General features: G+C 44.9%; 1 protein-coding gene across 1 annotated transcript; it reads right to left on the bottom strand.

Moving 5' to 3' along the window:
- Window positions 1–863: 863 nt before the first annotated feature.
- Window positions 864–14696, bottom strand: emilin3b (elastin microfibril interfacer 3b). The gene is made up of 6 exons (XM_071534035.1): window positions 14512–14696; window positions 5739–5861; window positions 4133–4455; window positions 3560–3906; window positions 3033–3383; window positions 864–2543 (listed from the first exon to the last, which is right to left on the bottom strand). Exons 1-6 carry the CDS (start codon window positions 14694–14696, stop codon window positions 1398–1400), a joined length of 2475 nt encoding a protein of 824 aa, XP_071390136.1. The 3' UTR covers window positions 864–1397.
- Window positions 14697–16687: the final 1991 nt, after the last annotated feature.

The following is a 16687-nucleotide window of genomic DNA, read 5'->3' as shown; positions in this document are numbered from 1 at the left end:
TGGCACTAGTTCTTATGAGATGAAAAAGAAACTCAAGGTGATGTGGTTTGCAAGCGTAAAAAGATGTGCTCATTTGCCATTTCAGTGAAGTTGATATCAAATGAGCACTGTTTACTCTATGTATCAATTTGGTGATGTCAGGGTTTTTGAACAAAAACTTATTCCTCTTCAAAAACTGCTTACTCTGTGCAGTCACACCTCAAATTCCTCCAGCCAATATGCTGTAAGCAGCATGGAATAATGATACATTTCTGGTCCCCATTACAAGCTGTCAGCCAGCTTTAATCAATGAGGGATGTTGCTGTCCTAAACTATGTGCTGATGCTCTGTGAAACCTGCAGACGGTGCAACCTGACTATAGGCTTAGTCATAACTCAAAAGCTGTTTACTGCCTTGATTCTGGATGGCAAAACAGCCCTCATGATAACAAATATGAGGGAAATAAATGTGACATGCCTTTAACTTCTTTCAGTAGTTCAGCATTTTAAGGTCAACTGTGTGATGTCATTTGTCATGTGGACATCAAGAGCAAAACCTTGTAGTTTTGAACCTTCAACCATTTAGCCTTCAATTTTCTTATTTATAATATGACTGCTCCTGTGTGTTTTGAAAAAGGACTAGCCTACATTAAACAACTGCTGAAAATACTGTCATTCTAAGCAAAGCATTGGAGCATTTTGGATTTTATTGCTCTTCCATCTACCCTGCCATTTAATGTATTTTTACTGTCCCCTGATGGTGAATTGTGGAACTTCGCTGAAACTAGAGCAACGCAGCAGGAAATGAACACAACACTCAATGGAGAAATACATTTCATTTTTACACTTATGTAAAACAAAAGTTTACAAAAACGTATAGCACCAAGTTGACGTACAGTATTTTTAAAGGATCAGACAAGAGTCCACACAGAGGTTGTTGAGTGTGCTTGTCAGTAGAAACCCGTAGCAGCGTATTAGTCCCATATCATTCACTTTGTTTTGTTATCGTTTTTTACACAAACACCTCTAATACAAACAGCTTAACATCATAACAATGCAGTCACTTCATATAAGTTAAAAAAGTTAAAATGTGAAAACAAAACAATCATGATCGAGAAAAAAACAAATGCCCTATAGAATAAAATCTCAAGGGAAAATATTGCCCAGCTATACAACCATAGGTGTGTCTCACTACTCTAATGTTTGTGTCTGCATCTCCTCTACTCACTTCACTGAGCTGAAAACCCAGGACAGCTGGAGGCTCTAGGCTGGGGGCTTATGGGAAATTGCTTTCACTGGTTCAGTTAATTTGCATGTGCGCAGATGGGGGGTTGAAAGAGAGAGGAGAGAAGCAGAGGAAGTCACTTGAGCCTAATGAGATGCACACACAAGTTTCATTTTTGTTCTGTAGCTCAGATGCTACTGGTCTCCATTCTGGTTGGTTGCTCCCTTGGCCACACAGTCTTTGATCTCTCCCTTCAGCTCAGCTAGCTGGTTTGAATGGTTGGCCAGCGTGCCGTTCACCTGGGCCAGGTAGGAGTCTGAGTGTCTCTCCAGCTCGGCCCTGATGCTCTCCAGGTGCTCCGCCAGCTCCCCCAGGCTGCTGCACTGGCCCTCCACCTGGCTCACCCTGCTGTCCACCTCCTTCACCTCCTTCTGTACTCCCAGCGCCGTGCTCCGGCAGCCCTGGAGCTCCCCGGACAGCCTCCTCTTTAAGGCCACTAGCTCTCCCTTCAGCTGGGCCAGCCGCCTGTCCCCGGCGCCCAGGAGGGAGGCTTGGTGGCCCACTAGCTTGGTGATGCCATGCACCTGGCTGGCTAGCTGGTTCTCTCTCTGCTCCCAGCTGGCGTTAGCATGGCCCACTTCCTTAGCGATGAAGCTAACAGAGTCCCTCAGGCCCTTCAGGGTCCGGTTCACGGAGTTGATGTTGACCTTGAGCAGGGTGATCTCTCCCTGGACGGCGCCCTCTGATTCCTCCTGGGCGATACGGAAAAGCAGGTTCTGCAGGGTGCTGTTGAGACGGTCCAGCTGGTCAGCGTGGGTGTCCAGGCGGCCAGTCATCTTCTTCTCCATCCCCACACACTCTTCTTCCACTTCGGCTACACTCACACCCCCTGCTGGTGGGGTGGAGGGCGAGCAAGAGGAGGTGCAGAGGAGCTCCAGGTCGATTAGCTGTTTCTGGATGCCGTCCAGGTCTCCCTCCACTCTCCTTCTCACCGACTCAATCTCTGTCTCCAAGGCCGGGACCACCTGGCCCTCCAGGAGCGCCGGGGCGGTGGCGTTGCTCAGCTCCTCCACGGCCACAAACACTCTCTCCTCCAGGGTTTTCAGCTTGTCCTCCAGCATGGTCTTGAAGCCATCCAGACCGCCAGGGAGCCCCGGCGCTCCGTCCAGCCCTCCCTCGGTGGCGTTGAGACGGCCCTCCATGTCCACCAGGCGGGTCTCAATCAGTGTCTCCACGTGGATGCTCTGGTCAGTGAGGGCCGTCTGGAGCTGTCTCTGAGACTCTGTCAGACCTTTGACTGACTCCTCCAGCAACAGCACCCGCTGGGACAGGCTGTTCACCTGTAATAGTCAGGAAATTGTTAGTTCATTAGTAATACAATGAAAATGTCAATCATATGAAAATCAAAGGTTTAATCATAGTCAAAACGCTGGCATGTCATTTTATACTTCAAGTCATTAATGATTACAGTGTAGTGATGTAGCCCACTCAGCTGTTTAAAGAAACAGTCTGAAATGTACTTAGCTAAATGTTTTGTTTAAAGTTTGAGTATATTCACACTGTGTTCTTAAAGAGTTTGCCTTTTCAGCTTATCAATATGTTACCCTAATTGTTAAAAACATTACAAATACATGTAAAACTCATGTTTAGTTGCCACATAAAGTCCGCCCTTACATCAAAGGCCTAAGCAATAAATTAAATTGAGCATTGTGTGTTTCAGTAGAATTGACAATTTGAGTGCATTGTCATGAGTTTTTACTGCATCCTGATTGTATTACAGTACAGTAATGCCTAGTGTAGTTTCACATGCATGTGAGTGTTATAGCTACCTGTCCACAGCAGCTCTCAGTGAGAGTGAGGCCCTGGATCTGAGCCTGTAGAGAGCCCAACTCCTCCCTGATCCCGGTCTCTCTTCCATCCAGAGACTGCTGCATCTGCTCCTGGCCATCCATGTGCTCCCTGTGGCACTGCCTCTGCACCTCCCCGATCCTCTCCTCACAGTGGCTCTCTAGGCCTGTCAGACGGCGCTCGAACCCATCCAGGATCTCAGCCCGCACCCCGGCCAGCTTGGCATCCAGGAGTTCCTCCAGGAGAGTAGTGGGGCTGGAGCCAGGAATGGGCCTGCCACTGGCTGCTTCTATTAGCCTCTTCAGCTGGCCATCATGACCCAGGACCATTCCCTAGAGAGAGGGAAACAGAAACACAGATGAAGAGGAGGAGGAAAAAGTAGCAAGTAAGAAAAAGAGACAGAGAGAGAAAGAGATAAAGGTAAATCAGGCCTGATTTGCTCAAGCTCAACACGATCAAGCTACCATTTAATTCAGTTGATCTCAGTATAAGCAGTGTAGCACAGTACCTGAATCTCCTCCAACATGTGAGTCTTGGCCCGCAGCTCATCCTTCACTTCTGTTACCCTTCCTGCTAAGTCTCCAAAGCCAGTGAAGCCCTCTCCTCCCTCCAGCCCATCAGGCGTCCCGTCTGGGATCACCCCAAAGCCCACCGTGGAGTCAACCAGTCGGGGAGCGCTGGGGAGCAGGGAGCCCAGGATCTTGTTGGTATCCTCGCGGAGGGAGGTGCGCAGACGCTCCTCCAGGCCGGCCACCACCCCGTTCAGAGTGTCTAGACCCTGAGTGAGGCGACGCAGGTCCTCCTCCATACGGTCCAAACGCTCGCCAGTCACTCCTGAAACCCCAAACTTATTTCCTGCACAAGAATCATACAGAGAGTAGATAATATGGATAAATAGTGGAATATATAAAGATGTAGCCATTGTAAGCTTTCAAGAGGATTTTTTGGGATAGATACAGTACTACAGTACTGGATGCAGTACTAAACCAATGTTAGGTTGAAAGGAGAGATGAGGAGAGATAATGTATGACTTTCTATACTTTCTAGTCATTATTATAAAACCATTGGGATCTGTTCTCACCATAATTGGGTTTGCCACTCCCAGCAGGCAGCTGTCCAGTGGGAATGGGTCTATGGTCAGGCAGGCTGGGGAAGGGCTTGCCTGGCTCCAGGTGGCCTGTTCCGGGCTTGTGGTCCAGGGGGGGTCTGGGGCCATGGGGGAAGCCCTTCATCCCTGGGCGGTGGGGCAGACCTCCACCCTTGAAAGGGGGCATCATGATGTCAGGCAGGGAGGTGGGTCCGTCGTAGCAGTTCTCTCCAGAGTAGCCGGGACAACACTTCCACTCCAGCTCCGTCACTGTCTTAAAGCCCATCTTGTACCTGGGCTTGTAGAAGGTCCTGTACCTGGAGGTAACATTATAGAAAGCATGGGTGCGATCAGAGGTGAAGAGTGCTTTACAATTGTCATAGTGACATCATATCAGATCCTATCAGATGTGCTGCATTTGTGTGTACGAATTAGGGGCATGGAGCCAAGACATAGCATAGGAAGATGGGAGGTGCAATAAAGAGATAAAGGGATAAAGTTGTTCTCTATGGGATTAAGCATGGATTATAGAGAGATTAGGAGATTAAGATAAAGTGTAGTGTAAATGATGTGGCATCAGAGGACTGGGCTGGGGTCAGCACTGCACTTCAGAGTGTTATCTTGTTTGAGCTGAATTTCCTTTTGATTTAGAATCAAAGTATAACTCTCCCTTTTCCTCTCCCTCGCTTCTCTCTCTCTCTCTCTCTCCCTCTCTCTCTCTCTCTCACACACACACACACACACACACACACACACACACACACACACACACAGTGACTCATCTGTCTTTTTTGAAGTGAAAATCCACTCTCCTTTAATTTCCCCTGTGTGGCATGTTACTCTGGGAGGCTTTTGAAAGGCATATCACAGAGAATCTCAAAATCACATATCTTCAAGAGCATGTCTGCATGCATATACAGTATGTACACATGCACACACATGCACTCATGCACATGCACGCTTGCACCTGTGCACACATATAAGGCCTGAGTATTGCTTGAGAAATCAATTTTTTTTTATCATGATACAGAAACAATGCTACTATTCTGATAATTTGGTTTTGATTGAATTTTATAATTTCAGACCTTGAGGACAAGAATCAGTAAACAAGCAAATGTGACCACATCTCTAAACAAGAATAATCATTCAATTCCTGAAGCTTTGAAGCATTTTGAATGTGTAGAGAGTCAGAAACAGTACACACAGTAGCTAATATCCTTCGTCCATACGTTATTCAGTTAGAGAAACAATCCAATTATTATCAAAACTGGGAACATTAACACCATTCTCCCCCAGCGGCTTCTCTCTGCAGAGAATCACTGACTACAAACACAGATGTGCACGCAGCTGTGGACACACAGATGAACAGTACATTATATGAACACTAGAGGGCAGCACCGATACATACTCTACTTTATGTACTCCACACTTCAGTTTTTGAATGGAAAGTGATGATAACAAATTATTGATTACAGATTTTGCAAATTCAGAGCCAAACTACTGAGTAGTCAAACTGTAATGTACTAGGCCTGAGGCGGAACTTTAACCTTATCTAACCTTTTGTTATAAGAGCTGTTGTTGTGGTTGTCTGAAAACTTACATAACAACGGGACACTTCTGGCCCCAGATGCACTTGGTGGTGTACTCAGCCTTCACATAGGTAGCCACTCCATCCTGCATCGTACATGTAATATTCTTCTGGACCACATAGGCGCAGTGGTTTCTGTGGGAACAAGAGAGGGAGATCAGAGTTAAATACCTTTTTCCACCAGTGATATATCAATACTACTTGTATTGAATTAGAATGAGTTAGAATGTGAAAAAATGAATAGAGAAAACAGCACTTGTTTTGCTACATTCCCATCAAACTCAATGTCTTGAAAACGTGTCTGTCCAGGTAAAATGAACTGCACTCTCTTAACCAAACGCACAGCTGCTCAGCTGAGTGACAAGAACTCAGATAACACTCCGTCCCATTCAGTGAAATTTCTCTTTAAAGCACTGGTGCTACACCACCTCCTGCTGGGTGATGGCAAAATCTGAGACACCTATTCCTTCCTGAAAAGAATTTGATTCGAATATGAAACCTTACCTCGGCTCAGTCTGTTTCAGTGGAAAATGTGAACGGTTTCCTTATCTGAACTGAAGCAAGTCTAGAATGGTGATAAAATGGTGATAGAGGCGATGATAGGAAAGGGATGGTATAGTTTTGACAATGTTCTGACCTGATCAAAACCTTAATCACTCAGTTCTGCAACAACAGATTAGTTCATACAGGCCTTGAACAATATAGATTGAGGTTTAAGCTTCTAAAGGATGTTGAATTTGTTGTTTTTGTTTGCCAGCCTCCAAGAGATGTTTATTTGGGCATGTTGACACTCTTTAATGATAATCTTTGTGCTCAATGAATCTTGCTACAAACAAGATGTTTTCCATGATAATGGATGCCTCTGGAGATGTATTAATTTTAAACTGCATTTTTCGGTTTGCAACCTAGAAAGCAGATCTTGGAGGCTTTGGAGGGCTTTTCACAGAGGAGCTTAATATATTGCTAAATAATGAGGGACGTTTCAATACTTCCACTACTTATAAACCACAACTTTAGGTTCACCATTGTGGCTCAGGATGATGACAGAGGGTATTCACTCTGCCGCAAGACCAATTTCTAGTTGAGGTTGCTTTCTGATTCCTCTTTTTTTTCCCTCGTTTTTTGCAGCCTCCTATTTAAATACTTCAACACCTGCACCACCAACTGAAAACAACTTGAAGAAACGCCTTGTTGATAAGCTCAGTGCTACAGAATTATGTACATTGAGCAAGAATAATATATGATATGACATGCAATAAGGAAAGAGACAATAAATATCACTGAGACATGGCCAACGTTGCTTTGAAGCCTGGAAGTGTTATGTGTCCAGATTCCAACACATAATAACTTCACTATAAAATCTCTGAACAGTTGTTGCATCATGCTGGACTTTCTCTCTCTCTCTCTCTCTCTCTCTATCTCTCCCTCTCTCTTCATTGCCAATGCAGCTATAGCAACTACTAAATGTTCCCTGGCCCCTGCACAACACAGGAAACGATGATCTGTGCTCTTTAGACTCACACGTGAAGCATTTCTCCCGTTCAGAGGGGAGCATTCAGTAACACATGCAATACTTAACGGTGCTCCGCAGCTGTTTCAGGACAAATAGAAGTGTTTTGGGGGAGCAGGGAGGGAGACGGGGGCTGAGCAGTGTCTATATGCCAAGTTAACAGGTTCAGAGGGTTAACAGAGAGGACAGCCTGTCACAATCTGTGAGAAACCACTACACCATAACACCGCTGGTTTCTGCAACTGCTGACTGTGTCGACAGAGTGTGTGTGTGTGTGTGTGTGTGTGTGTCATCACCCTCCCCGTGTTGACATATGTTAATAGTGGTGGAAGGAAAAGGGCAGGAGTTAGAATGACAGAGCTCCTTTCATACCAGCCTGACAACCTATTGCCAGGTCATGCGTTGTTAAGGAAGTGGTTAGCCACGGTATGACCTGACCTGATGTGGTATTATGGGACGTCTTTAAGCACTTGCAACTCACATAGCCGCTGTACTGAATCACTACAGATGAACTTCAGTAAAAAAAAAAAACACTTAGGAAATTGGTTTGGCAAGATTGTTATTATTCATCAGATGTGCTGAGATATATATATTCATTATTTCTGTTCATATTATGACCAAATTCACATGACAATGGAGCGTAGTAATGGAGTGAAGCAAAGGTAGTTTTACCCAGATAATCTCTGTTAAAGTAGAGGCACTATAGTGAGTGGTTTAAGAATTATACTGTAAAATCTAAATGGGATTTAACGGTTATAGTTTCCTCCTCATAAATGGCAGATTTATTGACAGCGAAAAGATACTTTATCACTTGTTGTCTGTGTACTGAGCGAGAGTGGGAAAAACCTGCTATATGCATACAGGGATGTCTGACAGCTGATGGAGAGCAGACTGTCTGTGTGTGTATGTGTGTGTGTGTGCGCGCGCATGCAGTAACTGTGTGACCCTTCTCACGTTACGCACAGGGCTGATCAGAGGAGTGAAAACTGACCACGCTCCCCGATTTGTTTGTCAGGTGCACATCTGGGGCGAGCCAGCGACCTTCAGACTCACACACAACGGCCGTAAGCGCAGGAATCCAGATGCACACAAGGAAAAAAGAAAGAAAAACTCTCCTCTCTTTCTCTGTCTCTCCAGTCCAGTCTTTACCTATTTTCACGGGTCTGTCAATGTCATTTGGGCCTGTGTGTGATATTTTATCCTAGCAGGTGTCTCTCAGACAGAGGAGTTGTGGCTTTGTGAGAATCAAAGCAGAGTGCTCAGATAAAGCCTCTCCCTCTGCGCTGCAGTGTTGGCTCAGATCAACAGCGGGTCACCTCCTCCACTGTGGACCGCTGTGTGTATCGGGTAAATGAGAAACAGACAAACGGATTTTTATTGGAGGTATGTTGAGTTTCAACCTGAGAGATAGTGACGCACACACACACACATGCATACATATTATATGTTCACACAGGAGAGGAATGGCGCTCTTGGTCCTTTTATCTCACGTCCAGGGAGACCACACAGCTCGGGGGTAGAGGGATTACATGAGCTTTATAGCCAGAAATACAAGCCCATGGTGTGGATGTGTTTAAGTGGTCACATGTGAGAAAGAGAGAAGGGGGTGGAGATATGGATAACGTGAAGATAAAGTGTCTGTTTTCTGTGTGTGTGTGTGTGTGTTATTGTCTCAGCCGGGCTCAGCTGCTGTAGCGTATAGGTGAGAAGTTTGTTTGCGCTGGTTGTGTGTGGGAGGCTCTCCAGCCCGGAAAAAGGCAGCGCTAATCTCGACACTGGGGAAAAAGGATGAGAAGGCCTGATCCAGTATGATCTGAGATCAGAGGAAGGAGTAGAGAGAGGCAGGAGAACAGAAACTCCACTCTGAGCTATTTTCACACCTCGCCTCTCAACCGCTGTGGCACAAGGGGACCCGGGTTAAATAGTGTTTGCAAATAGTTTTTGTGGTTTGTTTTAGCATTCTTGGGTGACAGATGGGTGGGGTTGGCCACATAGGACGATGCAGTGAGTGCCAGAAAGTTCAGACGATCACAATTCAATTATCAATTTACTATGCTTTTCAACCAACCATTTCGGTATTTCATGCAGTTTAAAACAAAATTAGGCTTATTTGACAATAGAATTATTTGCTATTTATACTATTTGACCCAGGCCTGGTCAACTTGTCTATCCTTTCCTCCTTATTCCAATAAACCCTGTAGTGCCTAGAAGACAGACTCTTTTAGACTACCCATCCATGTTTTTTCTGAGCCAAAAATGCAAATTGTCTTCCCAAGCGTTGCTATACAACCATTGGAAACTCTATTTTAGAAATGTCTGATATTTTAGATATTTCTGTCCCATGTGCCATGTGTGAAAATAACACAGAGCTTTCTTTGTGTCACACTTACAAGTTGTCCCACTGTAAACAAGAAAAGTCCCAAAGTGTGAAAAATAAATGTCTCCAGTTGATCCATACCCTTAATGAACCTCCCAACTCAGATTTACTCTATGCACAAAGCTGATTCAAAGTAATCAGTGTAAAAAAAAACCCTAACCTGACCTTACTCTCTTCATCCCCAATTAATATCAAAACACTGTCTTCACCTCCTTTAGCCTTGACAGAAAAGCAACATTTCTCCATTTCTCCTGCCTCACTTGTCCCTCTGTCTCCCCCCACACACTTTTCCCTCTTAACGTCAAAATTTTGTCTTTTTTCTGTCATTGGAGCATGTCATTTTTTGACTGCCAGTCTGGTCCCACTGTAAATATTTCCAGTATAGCATTACAGTTCTTAAATCCCCTCACAGCCTCCCTGGGGGAAAGCAGAATTCCCATCTCAGATTCTCATGTGGAGCGCTTTGGCAAATATTATTGCTGCTAGACCTCCACCCTCTGCTGGGCCCAAAACAACTCACCTTTCTATCCCTTTTTCTCATGCACTTACTTTCTTTTTCACTTTTTCTTCTGCCGTAGCTGTAATCTTCCAGCAATCTTTGTTTAATTATCTAAGCAGTGCCAGTCATGCTCTCCTCTATATTCCTCATATCATCCTTTTTCTCCACCACATTTTCTCACGAAGCCCCTCTGTGTTGCCCCCTGACATCTCTGGCCTTCTAACCGGCCACTCTCTCCTCCACTGCCTTGGTTGTTTTGACACTGTGGGACTAAAGGGCTGACCCTCCTTATTACTAACCAGCATCTCACCTGCAGGGTTCCTGACTGTTTGAACCCAGACCAATACTCCTGCCTCTGACAGATTTATGATTGGGGTGGGCCAGATAGAGAACCATGCAATCTTTAATAGGACCTTTAACAACCGTTTCTATGGGGTAACAAATCTCCTCCAGGACCCATCTCTTCCCTCTATATGCTCTTAATGAAACCTATTTCTGGCCAACTGGCAGGTCTTGAAGGCCCCATGGTGCAGGGTTGATTGACGCTGCTCTTGTGGCTGCTGATTAGGGTTAAAGGGAGGCAGTGATACTCCCAGCTCTAAGACCAAGGGGATCACTCCGTCATTCATAGACAAGGTCAGCTCCAAGCCAGCTCTAGTTATTATGCCTTAAAGGCAGAGCATTACTTTTACATATGTTCAATTTTTGGCTATTAGCCTCTAATCCTTGCTACAAATTGGATATGGAAATTGTTTTAAAATTCAATTTGTTATAATTTTTGTGGTTAAAATATGACAAATTAAACCCTTTTCCACGCATAACTTTCCATAAGTTGCTTCATTCAACACAGTCATATCTCTGTTGCTGTGTTTTCTTTTGGAAGCAGAGTAAGAGGCTCAAAGACCGGTAGTGCAAAACTATACAACAACTTTGCTTATCCTCTGGCATTTCCCAAAGCACATAATCTCCTTTGGTTAACAAATGGTCTCCGTATGTTTTTTATTTTTGTGTGTGTGTGTGTGTGTGTTTTTAAACAGAATAGCTTCATATTATAGTTCAACTGTATATACATTGGGAGTGAAATCCATGCCAATGTGATGCTTCACTTGGATGTGGCGGCTGTTGAATAAACCAAGAGAATACAGTTCTAGACAGGTAACATTATCAGGTATATCATTGCAAAATGAGTGCTAAAAAGCTAGAAAGCTTGAAACTCTATTATGATTATATATCAGGGATGTAGAGTCAGTACTAGTGTGTCAGGATGCCAAAATCCAGGTTCAAGCTTCACCATGTGTCTACATAAGAATCCCAAACATCTCAGCGGAAAGGTCAGTGAAGGCAGTAGGTTAGATGGATATGCATTGGTAGGGAGCTTGGGAGTTTACTGCCCAGCCTCTCTGACCCTTAGCAGGAGACTGGCTCCATTCTTGTCCTCCACTGGACACTCAACACAAACTTACAACACAAACTCATGAACCCTGACCTCTACCAACTCAGTGACCTTTCCCCCCCTGACCTCTGTCCAATACATCATCAAAAACCCTTCAGATATCTCTAATCTGATCAGTGAAGTCATGTGGCATCTGCTCGGATCCTAATTGATTTATACAAATGCCTGATGAAGGGGATTTGAACCTATGAATACCTTTCACCTGTTATTAGTGTGACAGGGTGACAGATGTTTGTGAGATGCTGGCTATGACTTAAGGTTTGCACTGCTCCATGGGACTTCTTGTATAAAATTATCTTAGGAATGTGCTGTAGTGTATATTTAAGAAGCCAGAGAGATAGTATGTAAGAGATTCCTATGTATCATTTAACATGAGATTACTTAACAAATTATAACAAATAAAGTACATTTTTACTCTTTTTTATTGCCTCTTTTTATTGATCGATAATAAAGAATGCATGGGGGAGTCAAATCACATTAAAGGAACTCCAGTGAACTCTCTCTGCCTCTACTCTGCACTTTATTGCCATTCCACTCATGTGACTATATCAATTCCATGCAGTCAATCCGTGACTAGTATTATAATTGTCTGAGATGTCACAGTCAATGGCTGGAGGGACATATTTTCTCACAGCAGCAGAGAGGTTGCACCGAATGACCGGACGACTGTGAAATCACATGCTTCACTGCCAAAACACAGATAACAATTTAATATGAAGAAAAGAATCTGCGGTGCACCGACAGCTGAGAATTTTTTAGATATCCCAGTGGAAACGAGCGTGTTTTGTCCTGATGACTGTATGGTCAGTAAAAGACACGGTTAAGTGTAAGTACATGAGTGAAATCCTTCTCAGAAATACACAAAAACAAACATATAAACATGCATGCACACACACAAACACACACACACTCAGACGCACTTTCACACACAAGCACGTCAGAGCACATGTTATTTTTAAGTCTCTATTTCCACTGACCAGGCAGGCCGACAACAACTGAGCTCATATATCTGTGGTGGTGGTCTGACCCTGACGCATCCCCAGGGCCCACTGTGTCCACAAACACTCCAGCTGGACTTATAGACACATCTGGGAGAACATTACTAGCTACCAGCTACAAGCAAGTACCGGTCATCTATCATTATTGAACTGTTAGTTTTGAATAGAAAGATCCATAATGTCTGCTTAGCCTGAGCCTCCTATCAATGTCCTTGGGATTCAGGCCTGTAAATGAGCGCGTCCGGGAATCTGAGATAAATCGGTTCACTATTGTGGAGTGTGTGTCTATAAATAAACCTATTGGCGCCGCTGTCACAAAGTACACTCTCTCATGCCAGAAGCCACTGTCACATGTCACCAACATGCATTAGGCAGAGTTGTGGCGGGTGCAATATCATGACAAGCTGAGTTCAAAATAAGACATCTGATGAAAGATAAGATGCATGACAGATAGTAAAGTACTGACAGCAGTAGGGATGATACTGATAGGAGTGTGGTAGCAAAAATCTGGGCAAGAGTGAGAATGATTTACAGAGGGAGAAACATTTAAGATGAGAAGAAGAGCTGGGAGAGTAAAAACTGGGTAAGTTAATACAATGGAAAAAAAGACATGTTGATTGACAGGGAAGATGGGAGTCAAGGTGTGACGAAGAGAAGGCTCAAAAGTGAGAATCTGGTTAAAGATTTTTAGGTGGAAAAGAGAAAGCATAGCATGATAAGGAGATTAAATTAGGTGAAGTTTGAGGAGGATATGGTCAAGTGAGGATGAGCAGGGGGGATGAAAGATGGCCAGATATAAAGTTGACAGTGGATGAGACTGAAAGTGGGGGTGTGAGTCAGGTCGAGAGATAGAGGGAAATAGAGCCCAGGGGTGAGGGATGCTGAGGGGAATCTGCTCCTTGGAGGTGAGGGTGCATGGCAGACTAAGCAGGGCTGGGTCATCAGCAGTACGCTGAGGCAGTTTGAGTGAAGCAGCAGGTAGCTGGGGAGCTGTCCAAAGATATACAGCTCTCAGGGGAAGCCAAGCAAAAGAGACGGGGGAAGGAGAAAAACCAAAAAGCCCCGCAGGCCAAACATCAACCATCTCTATCCAGGCAAAATATATCCACAAGGCTCTGTTTCATCGCACAGCTTCATGACTTTCAAATGGATAACATGGGATTGTTATTCTTCTTTGCTCATGTGGTTTGACTGTCCTGACAATATCTGTCCAATGTATTTACATATGGCCTAGTTCCATGATAAAACGGGAGAATATGGATTTACCCCACCACACGTTGTTGTTACTGGATGAAACCAGAATTAAGCAGACGCAAGCTTTCGATAGTGATCTCAATGCAAAGTGAGTTGAGACCTCTGTATTATTGCTTTAGTATTGACTGGGGATTAGTTGTACCACTCCCTTCTGGCTGTGGGTACCCAGCTGTACTGTAAGTCTGCTTCTAATTGAGCCCCCCTTCCACTTCACACACACACACACACACACACACACACACACGCATGCACACACACACACAAACACACTCACACCCTGTCTCAGATCAATACCCTTGTCATCAGCTCAGCACTCCCCTCCGCTGTACCATAAAGACCATAATGAAGGCTTTGTTTTCATAATGCAGCATGTCATTGTTTCTCCCTAATGTTTATCCTCAGCCACAGATGGTTTAAAGTGTGAACCACAGAAAAGGGTTGATGGCAAGTAACAGAGAAACAGAGAGTCAATTCAAGGCTCTGTTACTGAGACGATACCCTAACTAAAACCATATTTCTCTAACTCGCCGGTGACATGTGTTACTCAGGGGAAATACAGTATGAGGTGGGTCCTACTTGCAATATCAAGCTCTCCAACTACTTGGAATGCTGTTTAAACCCAATACTCTGCAGTGTGGTAAGGCAAATAAAAGCTGCATTAGCTCCTGTGAGATGTCTAAAAAGGAGAACTTACTTGTGACGGGTCATGGGCTTGTTTGGGGTGTAGTGAGGGTTGACTCCACCCTTGTACAGGTTGTATCTGTTTCCATAGAAGGGGTTGACATGGCCTCCATAGAAGGTTCCTTTACCGTCCACCACAGACAGCAACACTCCTAAGAGATAGGACTGTGCCACCAGCTGACACAACTTGGTCCTCATTGTTTTTTTTCGTTTTTTTTCTGGGAAGTCTGAAAAAGCTCTAAAGATTAGTTCCAGAGAGTCTTGAAAATACCACTGGCTGGTGCAGAAAATGAGAAAAAAATTGATGGTTGTAGATTCCTCAGGGCGTAGTGTTGAAGTTTCCCTGGTGCGCGTGCTGTCTTGTCTTCAGCGGGCCCTGAAGGAGACATGCAGCCCAAACAGCTGTAGCATCAGCAGCATCTCGCCCCTATACGCCTTCAGCTCCCACCACTCACCACGCTCTGAGCACACAGACAAGTAGAGCAGGAGAAAAGTAGTGAGGGAGAAGAGGGAGGGGAGAGGAAGAGGGGCAAGGAAAACAACACAAAGGTGTGCTGGAGGAGGGGAGAGAGGAGCAAGAGAGGCAGAGAGGAGAGCAAGTGAAAGAGGGAGGAAAAGAGAGAGAAGGAGACAGGGAGAGAGTGTGTGAGCGCGTCTCTAGGAAAGGCTCAGCTCCGCACACGCACACATGCATGTGTGTGTGTGAGACCTGCTGACTAGGCTAGACCCTCTTAAGTCCTCTGCACTGTGCATGAGTGTGTGTGTGTGTGTGAGAGAGAGAAGTAGCGTGCTACTCTACTGCCTCCGAAGGGGCAGGCAGACAGACAGCCTGCATTTGCATATCCCACCCCAACTCTCTGCTCCAGACAAGGGGGGATGACCACTAGTATAACTCTCTCTCTCTCTCTCTCTCTCTCTCTCTCTCTCTCTCTCTCTCTCTCTCTCTCTCTCTCTCTCTCTCTCTCTCTCTCTCTCTCACTCACACACACACACACACACACACACACAAACATACACACACAAACACACCCTCTCTCTGACAATCAGATTCAAAAGAAGGAAAATGCTACCAGTTATGCCCGACAGCCTCAAGCCCATGCAACAGTACCATGCTTCTTTCCAATCTCTCTTCACCTCTTCTGTGTCTCTCTCTTTTTCTTCCTCTCTCTCTCTCTACCCATCATCCCCTCTCCCTGTCTTCCCCTTTCTCCCCTATCTTTTAGAATCAGAGTTTGTCTCTTTAATCCTCTCTAACATACTTTTATTTCTCTTCCCCTCTCTCTCTCTCTCTCTCTCCATCTGTTCTGGGAGCAGCTGTGCATCAAAGGGCAGTCCCAGTGTGCGGTGCCATGTGCACGGCTGTGGCTGTAGCCGGCTAAGACGCTGCAGATCTGGACACAATGGACCTCCTCCTTGCCTCACTGCGGTCAGTCATTATAAATCCAAGCCACAGCTCCAGTCTCTATCTGTGCCCGCACCCCTAACCCCCCCACACCCCCACACCCCTCCTTACCTCTCACCGCACTTCCATGTAGTTCATGTATTCATGCATAACTGCCTCCTGTGTCTTTCAGACTGCTTGCACGGTGAATTACTCAAATAAGTTCAGAGGGCATCAATGTTTTTAGTCTGAATAATGTTTGTTATGTCCTCAAATTTACCAAAAAAAACAACCTTTATCACTAGAAAAGCCAAGCTGCTGTCAATTGATGGCTGTGTTGATTTTTGGAGCTGAAAAAGTCTCTCCATGACTTTTCCCAGACTTACTTTTTGTAAGTCTTAACAGTAGATATAATAATGTTTACCCCCTTTACCATTTCTCTCAGACCCCCAAAATCCATTGGCTTCTCTAGTGTTAGGAAGTGGGTCCAGAATAAACATTGTGAAACATCATCTGGATCATTATCTTTTCCAGATCGCATGCTATCAATAAGAAAACAATGACTATTTGGCCAGTCGTAGCATAACTCATCAGTGAGTGTGACTGTTGATTTTGAGAATGGTGGGGGAAAAGGCAGGTGTCTGAAATGGCCCCTTTGTTTGGATGGCTGGCTTGGGATCTCCTTCTCACCTCTGTGTGGACTACGCACCATTTGCCCCGCTCTATTTGCCCCGCTCTATTTGCTCTTCATTACCCGGTCATTGTGAAAGGAAAACACACAGCCTTAGCAAAGAGACACGCATCACTT

The sequence above is a fragment of the Centroberyx affinis genome, unplaced genomic scaffold (genome assembly GCF_046629955.1).
Source record: "Centroberyx affinis isolate AG114_WGS23_722 - 3 ecotype Tasmania unplaced genomic scaffold, CSIRO-AGI_Caff_v1 ptg002477l_1, whole genome shotgun sequence".
NCBI classification, from domain to species: Eukaryota; Metazoa; Chordata; class Actinopteri; order Beryciformes; family Berycidae; genus Centroberyx; species Centroberyx affinis.
This window is presented reverse-complemented; position numbering and strand designations above follow the sequence as displayed.

Excerpts from the sequence above, each read along its gene's own strand:
- emilin3b (XM_071534035.1), bottom strand. The coding sequence starts at position 14,696 with ATGAGGACCAAGTTGTGTCAGCTGGTGGCACAGTCCTATCTCTTAGGA. Across the intron at positions 5,862-14,511 it reads AAGCCCATGACCCGTCACAA|AAACCACTGCGCCTATGTGG; the intron begins GTAAGTTCTCCT and ends TTGTTCCCACAG. Across the intron at positions 2,544-3,032 it reads CTGAGAGCTGCTGTGGACAG|GTGAACAGCCTGTCCCAGCG; the intron begins GTAGCTATAACA and ends TGACTATTACAG.